The sequence below is a fragment of the Callionymus lyra genome, chromosome 1, assembly GCF_982586985.1.
Source record: "Callionymus lyra chromosome 1, fCalLyr1.hap1.1, whole genome shotgun sequence".
Classification (NCBI taxonomy): Eukaryota; Metazoa; Chordata; class Actinopteri; order Syngnathiformes; family Callionymidae; genus Callionymus; species Callionymus lyra.
In genome coordinates this window covers 36,423,211-36,446,381 of record NC_141818.1, presented here as the reverse complement: position 1 = coordinate 36,446,381, position 23,171 = coordinate 36,423,211, and the positions used below count along the sequence as shown (strand labels likewise).

At 39.6% G+C, this 23,171-nt stretch overlaps 1 protein-coding gene across 1 annotated transcript in view; it reads right to left on the bottom strand.

The window, feature by feature from the left end:
• gnav1 (guanine nucleotide binding protein (G protein) alpha v1) overlaps nucleotides 1–23,023 on the bottom strand; it is a 40,811-nt gene extending 17,788 nt beyond the window's left edge. Inside the window, exons 1-2 of the mRNA XM_087805480.1 lie at nucleotides 22,634–23,023; nucleotides 21,049–21,140 (exon numbers count right to left, since the gene is read on the bottom strand). Of these exons, the coding sequence (XP_087661606.1) occupies nucleotides 21,049–21,140; nucleotides 22,634–22,763 (222 nt within the window). The 5' untranslated portion in view covers nucleotides 22,764–23,023. The remainder of the gene's footprint in view (nucleotides 1–21,048; nucleotides 21,141–22,633) is intronic.
• Between the last annotated feature and the right edge of the window lie 148 nt (nucleotides 23,024–23,171).

Genomic DNA, 23,171 nt, shown 5'->3' with positions numbered 1-23,171 from the left:
GTACTGGTGTGTGTACGTGTTTGCTTACATGTGTGTGTATGTGTCAGTGTACTTGCGTGTACTGGTGAGTGTACATGTTTGCTTACATGTGTGTGTATGTGTCAGTGTACTTGCGTGTACTGGTGTGTGTACATGTGTACGTGTGTGTATACATGTGTTTACATATGTCTGTGTGTGTGAATAGGTGTGTGTGTGTGTGTGTGTGTGTGTGTATAGGTGAGTGTGTTAGTGAGTGTGTTAGTGTGCGTGTGTGTGCAGGAGCTGGCATGGCTCAGGAAGGGCAGAATCACTTTTCCGTCCAGAAAGAGGCGTGTTGTTACGAGAACAAAAGATCAAACCGACAGTGAAACGCTCCAACAAACCTGCTGACACACGAAAACCGTCACTGGTGTTTTTGTTGTCACGCAAATGGTTATTAAAAGAGTTTGGATCAAAGAAGTCCCGATAGAGACGAAGAAAATTGATTCTAAAATTCATGGAATGTCTATTCTAGGATGGGAATAAAAGGTTGAAGAGTCATACTTTTGAACAAGTAATTGTGAAATTAAACAAGGACTTTGTAAACTTTTTCTAAAGCTTCTAAAGAGCCGATCAAGAGTCTTCATGTACGTTTGTTTCAAACACTATAAGTATCTTTAACTACTGCTCAAACTAAAAACGTACTGTACATTTTATCACCTACTGGAGTTTTATACTTCTTTTATTTTGACAATTTTAAGAAATATAGTTATCGGAACCAGTGGTTTCTACCGCAGTTTTTTTTCCACTTTCTAAAGATTCATGTTTAACATGGAACGTTAAGGTCACGCTAAAAAACATCAAGACCACAAAATTACTACATTTATATTCACCAAACTTTCTTTAATGGGAGTATTAAATTCTAAATTCTATGGGTTTTTAGTAATTTCAATACGACGATATATCGCAATTTTATTTTTGACAAAACTTTATGGATTTTTTTTAATTTTCAAAAGTTCTTTGGGGTATTACCAGAGTTATTTTATGGTTTATAGTTCCAAAAATGTGTGTTGAATAAAATAATTAATTTCTTTTAAATTTACAATTAACATGTAAATATTCACTGTGTTCCTTTTTGGGACGCAATTCAATTTTCCAATTTCGCAGCTAAAGCAACGATGAAATACTGCGAAACCCCTGGCCACTGAGGACAAGGGGATACAGTCGACTCCAAGTTGATGTATCCTCTCATCCTCAGTCATCGCAGGGAGCCTGCACAATTTCATTGTACCTATGAGTTGTGAATGCAAGCGGCCGGAAGTTGAACTACAACACAAAGATGAACAAATATTCCCATGTTCAAAAATGTAATTATTTTATTTTATACACACTTTACTGAAATATAAACGATAAACAATACAATGATAAAACTAGAATATGATTTTAAAGCAAATACATAATAACTAAAAACAAAAATGGTTGAATATCGATTTTCTTATGTTAATCACTTAAGTATTTATAAGAAAATAACCTCTTCTTGGCCATAAATTAGTTGGTTAGTTAGTTAGTAAGTTAGTTGCACGAGACCCTTTTGTAATGAAAAGTTCATGCACAGACTCAAGCGGCCGTGGAATCAAAGCTGGCTGGGATGTTTGCAGCCGAGCCACACGGACCTCAGAGCGTCTAAAAATACAGCTTAAAGACAGATGTTCAACCAATCGAAAAATCACTACTTGCTTTGTTGAAAACTGTGTTTTAAGTCTATATTTAAGTCGACCGAACGGACCGGGCTGCACTAAATCATCCTGTTGTTGAGTCGATGGTTTACTTCAGTACTTATAGTTTCTTACTCTTCTTCACTCTCTTGTGTAACCTGCGACGACATATTTGGGTGTGTTATCTATGATGAGAAGGGGATGAGAAAAGAGGAGGAGGAGGAAGACAAAGGTTTTCTGAGCCATGACAAAACAGGGAGAGTCCGTTCTGTCGTCACCAACTGACCACACGCATGCGGGAGAGTGAAGACCAGGAGGAGGAAGTCGGACAGAAAATATTGAATCTGTTTCCACGTGTATGTCGGCCAAGAAAGAAAATACTTAAGTTTGTGTTTGTCGAACCAGTTTTCTTTGTTGTGAAGCCGTCGACTCGCACACATGTCTCGAGACGCTCCAAAGGGTTTGGTTTGCAAGAGTGTGTTACAGTGATATGAGAAGTGTATTTGACAAATCTACTTTTCTAGGTTTCATAAGTGTGCGCACTAGTTTGTATCAGAGAGCAAGATACTCACTTAATACTAAAACTTTTTTTGTGTGCTCACAAGACGTTTAAAATGTGTGTGAAGAGTAGGTTAAATAAGTTTAACAAATGCTTCAGTTTATATGTGGTTATTGTCATTTCAGTGCCACATGTTTTACTAGTGTGTGATTATTGTTATACCTGTGTGCCACATGTTTTACTAGTGTGTGATTATTGTTATACCTGTGTGCCACATGTTTTACTAGTGTGTGATTATTGTTATACCTGTGTGCCACATGTTTTACTAGTGTGTGGTTATTGTTATACCTGTGTGCCACATGTTTTACTAGTGTGTGGTTATTGTTATACCTGTGTGCCACATGTTTTACTAGTGTGTGGTTATTGTCATACCTGTGTGCCACTTGTTTTACTAGTGTGTGATTATTGTTATACCTGTGTGCCACATGTTTTACTAGTGTGTGGTTATTGTCATACCTGTGTGCCACTTGTTTTACTAGTGTGTGATTATTGTTATACCTGTGTGCCACATGTTTTACTAGTGTGTGGTTATTGTTATACCTGTGTGCCACATGTTTTACTAGTGTGTGGTTATTGTTATACCTGTGTGCCACATGTTTTACTAGTGTGTGATTATTGTCATACCTGTGTGCCACTTGTTTTACTAGTGTGTGATTATTGTTATACCTGTGTGCCACATGTTTTACTAGTGTGCAGTTATTGTCATACCTGAATGCCACATGTTTTACTAGTGTGTGGTTATTGTCATACCTGTGTGCCACATGTTTTACTAGTGTGTGATTATTGTTATACCTGTGTGCCACATGTTTTACCAGTGTGTGGTTAGTGTCATACCTGTGTGCCACATGTTTTACTAGTGTGTGGTTATTGTCATATCCATGTGCCACATGTTTTACTAGTGTGTGATTATTGTCATACCTGTGTGCCACATGTTTTACTAGTGTGTGGTTAGTGTCATACCTGTGTGCCACATGTTTTACTAGTGTGTGGTTATTGTTATACCTGTGTGCCACATGTTTTACTAGTGTGTGATTATTGTCATACCTGTGTGCCACTTGTTTTACTAGTGTGTGATTATTGTTATACCTGTGTGCCACATGTTTTACTAGTGTGCAGTTATTGTCATACCTGAATGCCACATGTTTTACTAGTGTGTGGTTATTGTAATTTCAGTGCCACATGTTTTACTAGTGTGTGATTATTATCATACCTGAATGCCAGATGTTTTACTGGTGTGTGGTTATTGTCATACCTGTGTGCCACATGTTTTACTAGTGTGTGATTATTGTTATACCTGTGTGCCACATGTTTTACTAGTGTGTGATTAGTGTCATACCTGTGTGCCACATGTTTTACTAGTGTGTGGTTATTGTCATATCCATGTGCCACATGTTTTACTAGTGTGTGATTATTGTCATACCTGTTTGCCACATGTTTTACTAGTGTGTGATTATTGTCATACCTGTGTGCCACATGTTTTACTAGTGTGTGATTATTGTCATTTCAGTGCCACATGTTTTACTAGTGTGTGATTATTGTCATACCTGTGTGCCACATGTTTTACTAGTGTGTGATTATTGTCATTTCAGTGCCACATGTTTTACTAGTGTGTGATTATAGTCATACCTGTGTGCCACATGTTTTACTAGTGTGTGATTATTGTCATACCTGTTTGCCACATGTTTTACTAGTGTGTGATTATTGTCATACCTGTGTGCCACATGTTTTACTAGTGTGTGATTATTGTCATACCTGTGTGCCACATGTTTTACTAGTGTGTGATTATTGTCATTTCAGTGCCACATGTTTTACTAGTGTGTGATTATTGTCATATCCATGTGCCACATGTTTTACTAGTGTGTGATTATTGTCATTTCAGTGCCACATGTTTTACTAGTGTGTGGTTATTGTCATTTCAGTGCCACATGTTTTACTAGTGTGTGATTATTGTCATACCTGTGTGCCACATGCTTTACTAGTGTGTGATTATTGTTATACCTGTGTGCCACATGTTTTACTAGTGTGTGATTATTGTCATACCTGTGTGCCACATGTTTTACTAGTGTGTGGTTATTGTCATACCTGTGTGCCACATGTTTTACTAGTGTGTGAATATTGTCATACCTGTGTGCCACATGTTTTACTAGTGTGTGATTATTGTCATTTCAGTGCCACATGTTTTACTAGTGTGTGATTATTGTCATATCCATGTGCCACATGTTTTACTAGTGTGTGATTATTGTCATACCTGTTTGCCACATGTTTTACTAGTGTGTGATTATTGTCATACCTGTGTGCCACATGTTTTACTAGTGTGTGATTATTGTCATTTCAGTGCCACATGTTTTACTAGTGTGTGATTATTGTCATTTCAGTGCCACATGTTTTACTAGTGTGTGATTATTGTCATACCTGTTTGCCACATGTTTTACTAGTGTGTGATTATTGTCATACATGTGTGCCACATGTTTTACTAGTGTGTGATTATTGTCATTTCAGTGCCACATGTTTTACTAGTGTGTGGTTATTGTCATACCTGTGTGCCACATGTTTTACTAGTGTATGGTTATTGTCATTTCAGTGCCACATGTTTTACTAGTGTGCGATTAGTGTCATACCTGTGTGCCACATGTTTTACTAGTGTGTGATTATTGTCATACCTGTTTGCCACATGTTTTACTAGTGTGTGATTATTCTCATACCTGTGTGCCACATGTTTTACTAGTGTGTGAGTATTGTCATACCTGTGTGCCACATGTTTTACTAGTGTGTGATTATTGTCATTTCAGTGCCACATGTTTTACTAGTGTGTGGTTATTGTCATTTCAGTGCCACATGTTTTACTAGTGTGTGATTATTGTAATTTCAGTGCCACATGTTTTACTAGTGTGTGATTATTGTTATTTCAGTGCCACATGTTTTACTAGTGTGTGGTTATTGTCATATCCATGTGCCACATGTTTTACTAGTGTGTGATTATTGTCATACCTGTTTGCCACATGTTTTACTAGTGTGTGATTATTGTCATACCTGTGTGCCACATGTTTTACTAGTGTGTGATTATTGTCATTTCAGTGCCACATGTTTTACTAGTGTGTGATTATTGTCATTTCAGTGCCACATGCATTAATAGTGTGTGATTATTGTCATTTAAGTGCCACATGTTTAACTAGTGTGTGATTATTGTCATTACAGTGCCACATGTTTTACTAGTGTGCGATTAGTGTCATACCTGTGTGCCACATGTTTTACTATTGAGTGATTATTGTCATTTCAGTGCCACATGTTTTACTTGTGTGTGGTTATTCTCATTTCAGTGCCACATGTTTTACTAGTGTGCGATTAGTGTCGTACCTGTGTGCCACATGTTTTACTAGTGTGCGATTAGTGTCGTACCTGTGTGCCACATGTTTTACTAGTGTTCGATTAGTGTCATACCCGTGTGCCACATGTTTTACTAGTGTTCGATTAGTGTCATACCTGTGTGCCACATGTTTTACTAGTGTGCGATTAGTGTCATACCTGTGCGCCACATGTTTTAAATGTGTGCAATTAGTGTCATACCTGTGTGCCACATGTTTTACTAGTGTGCGATTACTGTCATACCTGTGGGCCACATGTTTTACTAGTGTGTGATTAGTGTCATACCTGTGTGCCACATGTTTTACTAGTGTTCGATTAGTGCCATACCTGTGTGCCACATGTTTTACTAGTGTGCGATTAGTGTCGTACCTGTGTGCCACATGTTTTACTAGTGTGCAATTAGTGTCGTACCTGTGTGCCACATGTTTTACTAGTGTGCGATTAGTGTCATACCTGTGTGCCAAATGTTTTACTAGTGTGCGATTAGTGTCATACCTGTGTGCCACATGTTTTACTAGTGTTCGATTAGTGTCATACCTGTGTGCCACATGTTTTACTAGTGTGCGATTAGTGTCATACCTGTGTGCCACATGTTTTACTAGTGTGCGATTAGTGTTGTATCTGTGTGCCACATGTTTTACTAGTGTGCGATTAGTGTCATACCTGTGTGCCACATGTTTTACTAGTGTGCAATTAGTGTCGTACCTGTGTGCCACATGTTTTACTAGTGTGCAATTAGTGTCATACCTGTGTGCCACATGTTTTACTAGTGTGCGATTAGTGTCATACCTGTGTGCCACATGTTTTACTAATATGTGATTAGTGTCATACCTGTGTGCCACATGTTTTACTAATATGTGATTAGTGTCATACCTGTGTGCCACATGTTTTACTAATATGTGATTAGTGTCATACCTGTGTGCCACATGTTTTACTAGTGTGCGATTAGTGTCATACCTGTGTGCCACATGTTTTACTAGTGTGCGATTAGTGTCATACCTGTGTGCCACATGTTTTACTAGTGTGTGATTATTGTCATTTCAGTGCCACATGTTTTACTAGTGTGTGATTATTGTCATTTCAGTACCACATGTTTTACTAGTGTGTGATTATTGTCATACCTGTTTGCCACATGTTTTACTAGTGTGTGATTATTGTCATACATGTGTGCCACATGTTTTACTAGTGTGTGATTATTGTCATTTCAGTGCCACTTGTTTTACTAGTGTGTGGTTATTGTCATACCTGTGTGCCACATGTTTTACTAGTGTGTGGTTATTGTCATTTCAGTGCCACATGTTTTACTAGTGTGCGATTAGTGTCATACCTGTGTGCCACATGTTTTACTAGTGTGTGATTATTGTCATACCTGTTTGCCACATGTTTTACTAGTGTGTGATTATTCTCATACCTGTGTGCCACATGTTTTACTAGTGTGTGAGTATTGTCATTTCAGTGCCACATGTTTTACTAGTGTGTGATTATTGTAATTTCAGTGCCACATGTTTTACTAGTGTGTGATTATTGTTATTTCAGTGCCACATGTTTTACTAGTGTGTGATTATTGTCATATCCATGTGCCACATGTTTTACTAGTGTGTGATTATTGTCATACCCGTTTGCCACATGTTTTACTAGTGTGTGATTATTGTCATACCTGTGTGCCACATGTTTTACTAGTGTGTGATTATTGTCATTTCAGTGCCACATGTTTTACTAGTGTGTGATTATTGTCATTTCAGTGCCACATGCATTACTAGTGTGTGATTATTGTCATTTCAGTGCCACATGTTTTACTAGTGTGTGATTATTGTCATTTCAGTGCCACATGTTTTACTAGTGTGCGATTAGTGTCATACCTGTGTGCCACGTGTTTTACTAGTGTGTGATTATTGTCATTTCAGTGCCACATGTTTTACTTGTGTGTGGTTATTCTCATTTCAGTGCCACATGTTTTACTAGTGTGCGATTAGTGTCATACCTGTGTGCCACATGTTTTACTAGTGTGCGATTAGTGTCGTACCTGTGTGCCACATGTTTTACTAGTGTTCGATTAGTGTCATACCCGTGTGCCACATGTTTTACTAGTGTTTGATTAGTGTCATACCTGTGTGCCACATGTTTTACTAGTGTGCGATTAGTGTCATACCTGTGTGCCACATGTTTTACTAGTGTGCGATTAGTGTCATACCTGTGCGCCACATGTTTTACATGTGTGCAATTAGTGTCATACCTGTGTGCCACATGTTTTACTAGTGTGCGATTACTGTCATACCTGTGGGCCACATGTTTTACTAGTGTGTGATTAGTGTCATACCTGTGTGCCACATGTTTTACTAGTGTTCGATTAGTGCCATACCTGTGTGCCACATGTTTTACTAGTGTGCGATTAGTGTCGTACCTGTGTGCCACATGTTTTACTAGTGTGCAATTAGTGTCGTACCTGTGTGCCACATGTTTTACTAGTGTGCGATTAGTGTCATACCTGTGTGCCAAATGTTTTACTAGTGTGCGATTAGTGTCATACCTGTGTGCCACATGTTTTACTAGTGTTCGATTAGTGTCATACCTGTGTGCCACATGTTTTACTAGTGTGCGATTAGTGTCATACCTGTGTGCCACATGTTTTACTAGTGTGCGATTAGTGTTGTATCTGTGTGCCACATGTTTTACTAGTGTGCGATTAGTGTCATACCTGTGTGCCACATGTTTTACTAGTGTGCAATTAGTGTCGTACCTGTGTGCCACATGTTTTACTAGTGTGCAATTAGTGTCATACCTGTGTGCCACATGTTTTACTAGTGTGCGATTAGTGTCATACCTGTGTGCCACATGTTTTACTAATATGTGATTAGTGTCATACCTGTGTGCCACATGTTTTACTAGTGTGCGATTACTGTCATACCTGTGGGCCACATGTTTTACTAGTGTGTGATTAGTGTCATACCTGTGTGCCACATGTTTTACTAGTGTTCGATTAGTGCCATACCTGTGTGCCACATGTTTTACTAGTGTGCGATTAGTGTCGTACCTGTGTGCCACATGTTTTACTAGTGTGCAATTAGTGTCATACCTGTGTGCCACATGTTTTACTAGTGTGCGATTAGTGTCATACCTGTGTGCCAAATGTTTTACTAGTGTGCGATTAGTGTCATACCTGTGTGCCACATGTTTTACTAGTGTTCGATTAGTGTCATACCTGTGTGCCACATGTTTTACTAGTGTGCGATTAGTGTCATACCTGTGTGCCACATGTTTTACTAGTGTGCGATTAGTGTTGTATCTGTGTGCCACATGTTTTACTAGTGTGCGATTAGTGTCATACCTGTGTGCCACATGTTTTACTAGTGTGCAATTAGTGTCGTACCTGTGTGCCACATGTTTTACTAGTGTGCAATTAGTGTCATACCTGTGTGCCACATGTTTTACTAGTGTGCGATTAGTGTCATACCTGTGTGCCACATGTTTTACTAATATGTGATTAGTGTCATACCTGTGTGCCACATGTTTTACTAGTGTGCGATTAGTGTCATACCTGTGTGCCACATGTTTTACTAGTGTGCGATTAGTGTTGTATCTGTGTGCCACATGTTTTACTAGTGTGCGATTAGTGTCATACCTGTGTGCCACATGTTTTACTAGTGTGCAATTAGTGTCGTACCTGTGTGCCACATGTTTTACTAGTGTGCAATTAGTGTCATACCTGTGTGCCACATGTTTTACTAGTGTGCGATTAGTGTCATACCTGTGTGCCACATGTTTTACTAATATGTGATTAGTGTCATACCTGTGTGCCACATGTTTTACTAATATGTGATTAGTGTCATACCTGTGTGCCACATGTTTTACTAGTGTGCGATTAGTGTCATACCTGTGTGCCACATGTTTTACTAGTGTGCGATTAGTGTCATACCTGTGTGCCACATGTTTTACTAGTGTGTGATTATTGTCATTTCAGTGCCACATGTTTTACTAGTGTGTGATTATTGTCATTTCAGTACCACATGTTTTACTAGTGTGTGATTATTGTCATACCTGTTTGCCACATGTTTTACTAGTGTGTGATTATTGTCATACATGTGTGCCACATGTTTTACTAGTGTGTGATTATTGTCATTTCAGTGCCACTTGTTTTACTAGTGTGTGGTTATTGTCATACCTGTGTGCCACATGTTTTACTAGTGTGTGGTTATTGTCATTTCAGTGCCACATGTTTTACTAGTGTGCGATTAGTGTCATACCTGTGTGCCACATGTTTTACTAGTGTGTGATTATTGTCATACCTGTTTGCCACATGTTTTACTAGTGTGTGATTATTCTCATACCTGTGTGCCACATGTTTTACTAGTGTGTGAGTATTGTCATTTCAGTGCCACATGTTTTACTAGTGTGTGATTATTGTAATTTCAGTGCCACATGTTTTACTAGTGTGTGATTATTGTAATTTCAGTGCCACATGTTTTACTAGTGTGTGATTATTGTCATATCCATGTGCCACATGTTTTACTAGTGTGTGATTATTGTCATACCCGTTTGCCACATGTTTTACTAGTGTGTGATTATTGTCATTTCAGTGCCACATGTTTTACTAGTGTGTGATTATTGTCATTTCAGTGCCACATGCATTACTAGTGTGTGATTATTGTCATTTCAGTGCCACATGTTTTACTAGTGTGTGATTATTGTCATTTCAGTGCGACATGTTTTACTAGTGTGCGATTAGTGTCATACCTGTGTGCCACGTGTTTTACTAGTGTGTGATTATTGTCATTTCAGTGCCACATGTTTTACTTGTGTGTGGTTATTCTCATTTCAGTGCCACATGTTTTACTAGTGTGCGATTAGTGTCATACCTGTGTGCCACATGTTTTACTAGTGTGCGATTAGTGTCGTACCTGTGTGCCACATGTTTTACTAGTGTTCGATTAGTGTCATACCCGTGTGCCACATGTTTTACTAGTGTTTGATTAGTGTCATACCTGTGTGCCACATGTTTTACTAGTGTGCGATTAGTGTCATACCTGTGTGCCACATGTTTTACTAGTGTGCGATTAGTGTCATACCTGTGCGCCACATGTTTTACATGTGTGCAATTAGTGTCATACCTGTGTGCCACATGTTTTACTAGTGTGCGATTACTGTCATACCTGTGGGCCACATGTTTTACTAGTGTGTGATTAGTGTCATACCTGTGTGCCACATGTTTTACTAGTGTTCGATTAGTGCCATACCTGTGTGCCACATGTTTTACTAGTGTGCGATTAGTGTCGTACCTGTGTGCCACATGTTTTACTAGTGTGCAATTAGTGTCGTACCTGTGTGCCACATGTTTTACTAGTGTGCGATTAGTGTCATACCTGTGTGCCAAATGTTTTACTAGTGTGCGATTAGTGTCATACCTGTGTGCCACATGTTTTACTAGTGTTCGATTAGTGTCATACCTGTGTGCCACATGTTTTACTAGTGTGCGATTAGTGTCATACCTGTGTGCCACATGTTTTACTAGTGTGCGATTAGTGTTGTATCTGTGTGCCACATGTTTTACTAGTGTGCGATTAGTGTCATACCTGTGTGCCACATGTTTTACTAGTGTGCAATTAGTGTCGTACCTGTGTGCCACATGTTTTACTAGTGTGCAATTAGTGTCATACCTGTGTGCCACATGTTTTACTAGTGTGCGATTAGTGTCATACCTGTGTGCCACATGTTTTACTAATATGTGATTAGTGTCATACCTGTGTGCCACATGTTTTACTAGTGTGCGATTACTGTCATACCTGTGGGCCACATGTTTTACTAGTGTGTGATTAGTGTCATACCTGTGTGCCACATGTTTTACTAGTGTTCGATTAGTGCCATACCTGTGTGCCACATGTTTTACTAGTGTGCGATTAGTGTCGTACCTGTGTGCCACATGTTTTACTAGTGTGCAATTAGTGTCATACCTGTGTGCCACATGTTTTACTAGTGTGCGATTAGTGTCATACCTGTGTGCCAAATGTTTTACTAGTGTGCGATTAGTGTCATACCTGTGTGCCACATGTTTTACTAGTGTTCGATTAGTGTCATACCTGTGTGCCACATGTTTTACTAGTGTGCGATTAGTGTCATACCTGTGTGCCACATGTTTTACTAGTGTGCGATTAGTGTTGTATCTGTGTGCCACATGTTTTACTAGTGTGCGATTAGTGTCATACCTGTGTGCCACATGTTTTACTAGTGTGCAATTAGTGTCGTACCTGTGTGCCACATGTTTTACTAGTGTGCAATTAGTGTCATACCTGTGTGCCACATGTTTTACTAGTGTGCGATTAGTGTCATACCTGTGTGCCACATGTTTTACTAATATGTGATTAGTGTCATACCTGTGTGCCACATGTTTTACTAATATGTGATTAGTGTCATACCTGTGTGCCACATGTTTTACTAATATGTGATTAGTGTCATACCTGTGTGCCACATGTTTTACTAGTGTGCGATTAGTGTCATACCTGTGTGCCACATGTTTTACTAGTGTGCGATTAGTGTCATACCTGTGTGACACATGTTTTACTAGTGTGCAATTAGTGTCATACCTGTGTGCCACATGTTTTACTAATATGTGATTAGTGTCATACCTGTGTGCCACATGTTTTACTAGTGTGCGATTAGTGTCATACCTGTGTGCCACATGTTTTACTAGTGTGCAATTAGTGTCATACCTGTGTGCCACATGTTTTACTAATATGTGATAAGTGTCATACCTGTGTGCCACATGTTTTACTAATATGTGATTAGTGTCATACCTGTGTGCCACATGTTTTACTAGTGTGCAATTAGTGTCATACCTGTGTGCCACATGTTTTACTAGTGTGCGATTAGTGTCATACCTGTGTGCCACATGTTTTACTAGTGTGCGATTAGTGTCATACCTGTGTGCCACATGTTTTACTAATATGTGATTAGTGTCATACCTGTGTGCCACATGTTTTACTAGTGTGCGATTAGTGTCATACCTGTGTGCCACATGTTTTACTAGTGTGCGATTAGTGTCATACCTGTGTGCCACATGTTTTACTAGTGTGCAATTAGTGTCATACCTGTGTGCCACATGTTTTACTAATATGTGATTAGTGTCATACCTGTGTGCCACATGTTTTACTAGTGTGCAATTAGTGTCATACCTGTGTTCCACATGTTTTACTAGTGTGTGATTAGTGTCATACCTGTGTGCCACATGTTTTACTAGTGTGCAATTCGTGTCATACCTGTGTGCCACATGTTTTACTAGTGTGTGATTAGTGTCATACCTGTGTGCCACATGTTTTACTAGTGTGCGATTAGTGTCATACCTGTGTGCCACATGTTTAACTAGTGTGCGATTAGTGTCATACCTGTGTGCCACATGTTTTACTAGTGTGCGATTAGTGTCATACCTGTGTGCCACATGTTTAACTAGTGTGCGATTAGTGTCATACCTGTGTGCCACATGTTTTACTAGTGTGTGATTAGTGTCATACCTGTGTGCCACATGTTTTACTAGTGTGCAATTCGTGTCATACCTGTGTGCCACATGTTTTACTAGTGTGTGATTAGTGTCATACCTGTGTGTCACATGTTTTACTAGTGTGCGATTAGTGTCATACCTGTGTGCCACATGTTTAACTAGTGTGCGATTAGTGTCATACCTGTGTGCCACATGTTTTACTAGTGTGCGATTAGTGTCTTACCTGTGTGCCACATGTTTTACTAGTGTGCGATTAGTGTCATATCTGTGTGCCACATGTTTTACTAGTGTGCAATTAGTGTCGTACCTGTGTGCCACATGTTTTACTAGTGTGCAATTAGTGTTGTACCTGTGTGCCACATGTTTTTACTAATATGTGATTAGTGTCATACCTGTGTGCCACATGTTTTACTAGTGTGCGATTAGTGTCATACCTGTGTGCCACATGTTTTACTAATATGTGATTAGTGTCATACCTGTGTGCCACATGTTTTACTAGTGTGCAATTAGTGTCATACCTGTGTGCCACATGTTTTACTAGTGTGCGATTAGTGTCATACCTGTGTGCCACATGTTTTACTAGTGTGCGATTAGTGTCATACCTGTGTGCCACATGTTTTACTAGTGTGCAATTAGTGTCATACCTGTGTGCCACATGTTTTACTAGTGTGTGATTAGTGTCATACCTGTGTGCCACATGTTTTACTAGTGTGCAATTCGTGTCATACCTGTGTGCCACATGTTTTACTAGTGTGTGATTAGTGTCATACCTGTGTGCCACATGTTTTACTAATATGTGATTAGTGTCATACCTGTGTGCCACATGTTTTACTAATATGTGATTAGTGTCATACCTGTGTGCCACATGTTTTACTAATATGTGATTAGTGTCATACCTGTGTGCCACATGTTTTACTAGTGTGCAATTAGTGTCATACCTGTGTGCCACATGTTTTACTAGTGTGTGATTAGTGTCATACCTGTGTGCCACATGTTTTACTAGTGTGCAATTAGTGTTGTACCTGTGTGCCACATGTTTTTACTAATATGTGATTAGTGTCATACCTGTGTGCCACATGTTTTACTAGTGTGCGATTAGTGTCATACCTGTGTGCCACATGTTTTACTAATATGTGATTAGTGTCATACCTGTGTGCCACATGTTTTACTAGTGTGCAATTAGTGTCATACCTGTGTGCCACATGTTTTACTAGTGTGCGATTAGTGTCATACCTGTGTGCCACATGTTTTACTAGTGTGCGATTAGTGTCATACCTGTGTGCCACATGTTTTACTAGTGTGCAATTAGTGTCATACCTGTGTGCCACATGTTTTACTAATATGTGATTAGTGTCATACCTGTGTGCCACATGTTTTACTAGTGTGCGATTAGTGTCATACCTGTGTGCCACATGTTTTACTAGTGTGCAATTAGTGTCATACCTGTGTGCCACATGTTTTACTAATATGTGATTAGTGTCATACCTGTGTGCCACATGTTTTACTAATATGTGATTAGTGTCATACCTGTGTGCCACATGTTTTACTAGTGTGCAATTAGTGTCATACCTGTGTGCCACATGTTTTACTAGTGTGCGATTAGTGTCATACCTGTGTGCCACATGTTTTACTAGTGTGCGATTAGTGTCATACCTGTGTGCCACATGTTTTACTAATATGTGATTAGTGTCATACCTGTGTGCCACATGTTTTACTAGTGTGCGATTAGTGTCATACCTGTGTGCCACATGTTTTACTAGTGTGCAATTCGTGTCATACCTGTGTGCCACATGTTTTACTAGTGTGCAATTAGTGTCATACCTGTGTGCCACATGTTTTACTAGTGTGCAATTAGTGTCATACCTGTGTGCCACATGTTTTACTAATATGCGATTAGTGTCATACCTGTGTGCCACATGTTTTACTAGTGTGCAATTAGTGTCATACCTGTGTGCCACATGTTTTACTAGTGTGCAATTAGTGTCATACCTGTGTGCCACATGTTTTACTAGTGTGTGATTAGTGTCATACCTGTGTGCCACATGTTTTACTAGTGTGCAATTAGTGTCATACCTGTGTGCCACATCTTTTACTAGTGTGCAATTAGTGTCATACCTGTGTGCCACATGTTTTACTAGTGTGCGATTAGTGTCTTACCTGTGTGCCACATGTTTTACTAGTGTGCGATTAATGTCATATCTGTGTGCCACATGTTTTACTAGTGTGCAATTAGTGTCATACCTGTGTGCCACATGTTTTACTAATATGTGATTGGTGTCATACCTGTGTGCCACATGTTTTACTAGTGTGCGATTAGTGTCATACCTGTGTGCCACATGTTTTACTAGTGTGCGATTGGTGTCGTACCTGTGTGCCACATGTTTTACTAGTGTGCAATTAGTGTCGTACCTGTGTGCCACATGTTTTACTAGTGTGCAATTAGTGTCGTACCTTTGTGCCACATGTTTTACTAGTGTGCAATTAGTGTCGTACCTGTGTGCCACATGTTTTACTAGTGTGCAATTACTGTCGTACCTGTGTGCCACATGTTTTACTAGTGTGCAATTGGTGTCGTACCTGTGTGCCACATGTTTTACTAGTGTGCGATTAGTGTCATACCTGTGTGCCACATGTTTTACTAGTGTGCGATTGGTGTCGTACCTGTGTGCCACATGTTTTACTAGTGTGCAATTAGTGTCGTACCTGTGTGCCACATGTTTTACTAGTGTGCAATTAGTGTCGTACCTGTGTGCCACATGTTTTACTAGTGTGCAATTAGTGTCGTACCTGTGTGCCACATGTTTAACTAGTGTGCAATTACTGTCGTACCTGTGTACCACATGTTTTACTAGTGTGCAATTGGTGTCGTACCTGTGTGCCACATGTTTTACTAGTGTGCGATTAGTGTCATACCTGTATGCCACATGTTTTACTAGTGTGCAATTAGTTTCGTACCTGTGTGCCACATGTTTTACTAGTGTGCGATTAGTGTCATACCTGTGTGCCACATGTTTTACTAGTGTGCGATTAGTGTCATACCTGTGTGCCACATCTTTTACTAATATGTGATTAGTGTCATACCTGTGTGCCACATGTTTTACTAGTGTGCAATTATAGTCATACCTGTGTGCCACATGTTTTACTAGTGTGTGATTAGTGTCATACCTGTGTGCCACATGTTTTACTAGTGTGCAATTATAGTCATACCTGTGTGCCACATGTTTTACTAGTGTGCGATTAGTGTCATACCTGTGTGCCACATCTTTTACTAATATGTGATTAGTGTCATACCTGTGTGCCACATGTTTTACTAGTGTGCGATTAGTGTCATACCTGTGTGCCACATCTTTTACTAATATGTGATTAGTGTCATACCTGTGTGCCACATGTTTTACTAGTGTGCAATTATAGTCATACCTGTGTGCCACATGTTTTACTAGTGTGTGATTAGTGTCATACCTGTGTGCCACATGTTTTACTAATATGTGATTAGTGTCATACCTGTGTGCCACATGTTTTACTAGTGTGCAATTAGTGTCATACCTGTGTGCCACATGTTTTACTAGTGTGCAATTATAGTCATACCTGTGTGCCACATGTTTTACTAGTGTGTGATTAGTGTCATACCTGTGTGCCACATGTTTTACTAGTGTGCAATTAGTGTCATACCTGTGTGCCACATGTTTTACTAGTGTGCGATTAGTGTCTTACCTGTGTGCCACATGTTTTACTAGTGTGCGATTAGTGTCATATCTGTGTGCCACATGTATTACTAGTGTGCAATTAGTGTCATACCTGTGTGCCACATGTTTTACTAATATGTGATTAGTGTCATACCTGTGTGCCACATGTTTTACTAGTGTGCGATTAGTGTCATACCTGTGTGCCACATGTTTTACTAGTGTGCGATTGGTGTCGTACCTGTGTGCCACATGTTTTACTAGTGTGCAATTAGTGTCGTACCTGTGTGCCACATGTTTTACTAGTGTGCAATTAGTGTCGTACCTGTGTGCCACATGTTTTACTAGTGTGCAATTAGTGTTGTACCTGTGTGCCACATGTTTTTACTAGTGTGCAATTACTGTCGTACCTGTGTGCCACATGTTTTACTAGTGTGCAATTGGTGTCGTACCTGTGTGCCACATGTTTTACTAGTGTGCAATTAGTTTCGTACCTGTGTGCCACATGTTTTACTAGTGTGCGATTAGTGTCATACCTGTGTGCCACATGTTTTACTAGTGTGCAATTAGTTTCGTACCTGTGTGCCACATGTTTTACTAGTGTGCGATTAGTGTCATACCTGTGTGCCACATGTTTTACTAGTGTGCAATTAGTTTCGTACCTGTGTGCCACATGTTTTACTAGTGTGCGATTAGTGTCATACCTGTATGCCACATGTTTTACTAGTGTGCAATTAGTTTCGTACCTGTGTGCCACATGTTTTACTAGTGTACGATTAGTGTCATACCTGTGTGCCACATGTTTTACTAGTTTGCGATTAGTGTGATACCTGTGTGCCACATCTTTTACTAATATGTGATTAGTGTCATACCTGTGTGCCACATGTTTTACTAGTGTGCAATTATAGTCATACCTGTGTGCCACATGTTTTACTAGTATGCAATTAGTGTCATACCTGTGTGCCACATGTTTTACTAGTGTGCAATTATAGTCATACCTGTGTGCCACATGTTTTACTAGTGTGTGATTAGTGTCATACCTGTGTGCCACATGTTTTACTAGTGTGCAATTAGTGTCATACCTGTGTGCCACATGTTTTACTAGTGTGCGATTAGTGTCATATCTGTGTGCCACATGTTTTACTAGTGTGCAATTAGTGTCATACCTGTGTGCCACATGTTTTACTAATATGTGATTAGTGTCATACCTGTGTGCCACATGTTTTACTAGTGTGCGATTAGTGTCATACCTGTGTGCCACATGTTTTACTAGTGTGCGATTGGTGTCGTACCTCTGTGCCACATGTTTTACTAGTGTGCAATTAGTGTCGTACCTGTGTGCCACATGTTTTACTAGTGTGCAATTAGTGTCGTACCTGTGTGCCACATGTTTTACTAGTGTGCAATTAGTGTCGTACCTGTGTGCCACATGTTTTTACTAGTGTGCAATTACTGTCGTACCTGTGTGCCACATGTTTTACTAGTGTGCAATTGGTGTCGTACCTGTGTGCCACATGTTTTACTAGTGTGCAATTAGTTTCGTACCTGTGTGCCACATGTTTTACTAGTGTGCGATTAGTGTCATACCTGTGTGCCACATGTTTTACTAGTGTGCAATTATAGTCATACCTGTGTGCCACATGTTTTACTAGTGTGCGATTAGTGTCATACCTGTGTGCCACATCTTTTACTAATATGTGATTAGTGTCATACCTGTGTGCCACATGTTTTACTAGTGTGCGATTAGTGTCATACCTGTGTGCCACATCTTTTACTAATATGTGATTAGTGTCATACCTGTGTGCCACATGTTTTACTAGTGTGCAATTATAGTCATACCTGTGTGCCACATGTTTTACTAGTGTGTGATTAGTGTCATACCTGTGTGCCACATGTTTTACTAATATGTGATTAGTGTCATACCTGTGTGCCACATGTTTTACTAGTGTGCAATTAGTGTCATACCTGTGTGCCACATGTTTTACTAGTGTGCAATTATAGTCATACCTGTGTGCCACATGTTTTACTAGTGTGTGATTAGTGTCATACCTGTGTGCCACATGTTTTACTAGTGTGCAATTAGTGTCATACCTGTGTGCCACATGTTTTACTAGTGTGCGATTAGTGTCTTACCTGTGTGCCACATGTTTTACTAGTGTGCGATTAGTGTCATATCTGTGTGCCACATGTTTTACTAGTGTGCAATTAGTGTCATACCTGTGTGCCACATGTTTTACTAATATGTGATTAGTGTCATACCTGTGTGCCACATGTTTTACTAGTGTGCGATTAGTGTCATACCTGTGTGCCACATGTTTTACTAGTGTGCGATTGGTGTCGTACCTGTGTGCCACATGTTTTACTAGTGTGCAATTAGTGTCGTACCTGTGTGCCACATGTTTTACTAGTGTGCAATTAGTGTCGTACCTGTGTGCCACATGTTTTACTAGTGTGCAATTAGTGTTGTACCTGTGTGCCACATGTTTTTACTAGTGTGCAATTACTGTCGTACCTGTGTGCCACATGTTTTACTAGTGTGCAATTGGTGTCGTACCTGTGTGCCACATGTTTTACTAGTGTGCAATTAGTTTCGTACCTGTGTGCCACATGTTTTACTAGTGTGCGATTAGTGTCATACCTGTGTGCCACATGTTTTACTAGTGTGCAATTAGTTTCGTACCTGTGTGCCACATGTTTTACTAGTGTGCGATTAGTGTCATACCTGTGTGCCACATGTTTTACTAGTGTGCAATTAGTTTCGCACCTGTGTGCCACATGTTTTACTAGTGTGCGATTAGTGTCATACCTGTATGCCACATGTTTTACTAGTGTGCAATTAGTTTCGTACCTGTGTGCCACATGTTTTACTAGTGTACGATTAGTGTCATACCTGTGTGCCACATGTTTTACTAGTGTGCGATTAGTGTGATACCTGTGTGCCACATCTTTTACTAATATGTGATTAGTGTCATACCTGTGTGCCACATTTTTACTAGTGTGCAATTATAGTCATACCTGTGTGCCACATGTTTTACTAGTATGCAATTAGTGTCATACCTGTGTGCCACATGTTTTACTAGTGTGCAATTATAGTCATACCTGTGTGCCACATGTTTTACTAGTGTGTGATTAGTGTCATACCTGTGTGCCACATGTTTTACTAGTGTGCAATTAGTGTCATACCTGTGTGCCACATGTTTTACTAGTGTGCGATTAGTGTCATATCTGTGTGCCACATGTTTTACTAGTGTGCAATTAGTGTCATACCTGTGTGCCACATGTTTTACTAATATGTGATTAGTGTCATACCTGTGTGCCACATGTTTTACTAGTGTGCGATTAGTGTCATACCTGTGTGCCACATGTTTTACTAGTGTGCGATTGGTGTCGTACCTCTGTGCCACATGTTTTACTAGTGTGCAATTAGTGTCGTACCTGTGTGCCACATGTTTTACTAGTGTGCAATTAGTGTCGTACCTGTGTGCCACATGTTTTACTAGTGTGCAATTAGTGTCGTACCTGTGTGCCACATGTTTTTACTAGTGTGCAATTACTGTCGTACCTGTGTGCCACATGTTTTACTAGTGTGCAATTGGTGTCGTACCTGTGTGCCACATGTTTTACTAGTGTGCAATTAGTTTCGTACCTGTGTGCCACATGTTTTACTAGTGTGCGATTAGTGTCATACCTGTGTGCCACATGTTTTACTAGTGTGCGATTAGTGTCATACCTGTGTGCCACATGTTTTACTAGTGTGCAATTAGTTTCGCACCTGTGTGCCACATGTTTTACTAGTGTGCGATTAGTGTCATACCTGTATGCCACATGTTTTACTAGTGTGCAATTAGTTTCGTACCTGTGTGCCACATGTTTTACTAGTGTGCGATTAGTGTCATACCTGTGTGCCACATGTTTTACTAGTGTGCGATTAGTGTCATACCTGTGTGCCACATCTTTTACTAATATGTGATTAGTGTCATACCTGTGTGCCACATGTTTTACTAGTGTGCAATTATAGTCATACCTGTGTGCCACATGTTTTACTAGTGTGTGATTAGTGTCATACCTGTGTGCCACATGTGTCCCATTTAAGAAAACCTTTGCATGTTCTTTTAGACTTAATTCCTGGCTTGCATCACTACACTATTTCTTATTTCCAAACCACATCCATCTTAACTCAGCTGCACCTCGATTGTTGAACTTCTCTCTATGGATTCCCTCAGAATCACAAACATACTGTGTCACACGTTTGTGTCCATAAACGTTTTTCTGATCAAGTGTTCCTACCTTGAAGCTGCTGAGCTCCTGTCTGGTGAATCCCTGACTGTGGATGATCTTCATCTGCTTCACCAGCGTGCTCTTGCCGCTCTCAGCTGCTCCTGCAGACGACGACCACGTTTGCATTAAGCTGAGACTTTTATATTGACCACACTCTGGGCTGCACCGTGGCTTAAATATAGTGATGGATTCATATATATATATATGAATATATTGAATTTTTTCATTTTCTTGTTTTGTATTTGTTTTTTTTTACAAATTGAAAAAGAAAGAAAATCATAGAATGTTGTGTATATTGTAAACTCTTATTTGTTATTTCTAATAAAAAATATATATCATTATTACATTAAAATTAATGTTTATTTTAAGTACCTTTTGCTAGACAGCTGTCAATCCTTTCTTCAGCTAATGATGTTTTGTCTTTTTTAGTCTGACATGTACAGTATTTGACGACTGGATGAAACAGTGCTTATCAATTTTAGGAAATGTGTGTATTTTATGGCCAATTAATATGCAACACTTTTAACATGAAATTAAAAACAACATTTAAATTGCATAATTTCAAACATCTCCGCTTGAAAACTCAAAATCTGATTTTCATCACTTTCCTCAGATTTACATTATTTTCACTAACATAGACTTAAACAATTTATAGAAAACATATTTTAAATGTTATTTTATGCTCCATGTTTGTATATTTAAGTGAATTATATTTATCACACATTTATTACCACTTGTGAGATAATATATGGGTTTATATTCGTCTCATAAATATTTGTAATTGCGCAGAGGGTGATCCGCAAATAGTCAATAGTATGCATGTGTGTTGTAAATGTAATTGTCATATTTGTAACTTGTAAATTGTAAAAGATAGGGCAAAGGATATAAATGATGTCGAGTCCACAACTTGTTTTGTTTTTTTTAACCGTATCATGTCTGGCTCCGTACATCTCTATAGTTTTTCCTCTTGTAAGGACGTCTAGTGGAAACACCAATGTGTTTGAGGTATCCCTTGTGTTGCATATGGGTCGAGGTGAACGGCCTACCTGGCTTCCATAAATACATATGCAGTCACGGAGGTCACCGGGTCACCTTGACCCCGAGACAACACAAGGGTTAATGTCGATTCCAACGGTACCCACTAGTGGCTGCTATGTGAACCTCAGTTTTGAAGATTTTTGTCATACAAATGTGTCGAAAAGAATGTGTGTAATTGCTGATTCACAAAAGTAAATTTAATTTCACAAACAGAATTTTTAAGTTTTACAAATATTTGTTTTTTTTCTTTTGCTAATAAAAAAAATGTAATTTGTAAATAACAAAAAGTTACAAGTATTACATTTGAGGATATCAAAACACACGTGCAAAGTATTGACTACTTTCAGATTTGGTTTGTATTTACAAACGTGTATGAGACAAATATTAGCCCATAGAACTACTCAACCGTGTTTGTGAAAGTCAGTGAACATATTTAAACTAAGAAAAATAAACATGAAGTGATAAGTCAACATTTATCTGAAGCGTTTGTTTACACCTCAGAATAATCTCAGTGGTTCAACTGACTTCCACGTGATGGTCTCCAGTAAACCCTCACCCAGCAGAAGGATCTTCACGGTGTTCATCTCTCGCTTGGCGGACTCGTGCAGGTCCCGGTCTATCCTGGAGCTCTGGATCCTGGCCCGCTTCTGCTCCTCTGTGACTTCGGTACCGAGACACAGACCCATGCCGAGCACGCATCCCCCCCCTGGTCGGGGGTCCAGACTCAGGTCAAGCCCCAGAGACTCGCTATGAGGTCCAGGAAAGGTCCATATTCCTCCGGGTCAACGCTCCCGCTCCGAGGGCGAGATTTCCTGGATCTGCGTGTGAGCCGTGAACGCACCAACGCGTCCGACTTCGAACCCTCGCTTCAGCCTCTTCGGCAAAGAACCAAAAAACTTCGGGGTTCCTCCTCCCACTGCCTCCAGCACAGACGGAAAAGTTCTGGACTTCCCTGGGAAGTGACGTGGAGGTGGGACCGCTGAGGGCGCACTTTTAGGTCTCACACCTGGGAGGCGGGAGTGGCTCCTGTGCTCCGGGGGCCAGAGCTGGTATTGACGTGTACTGTCCATACAAATATATATTTATTTTAATAC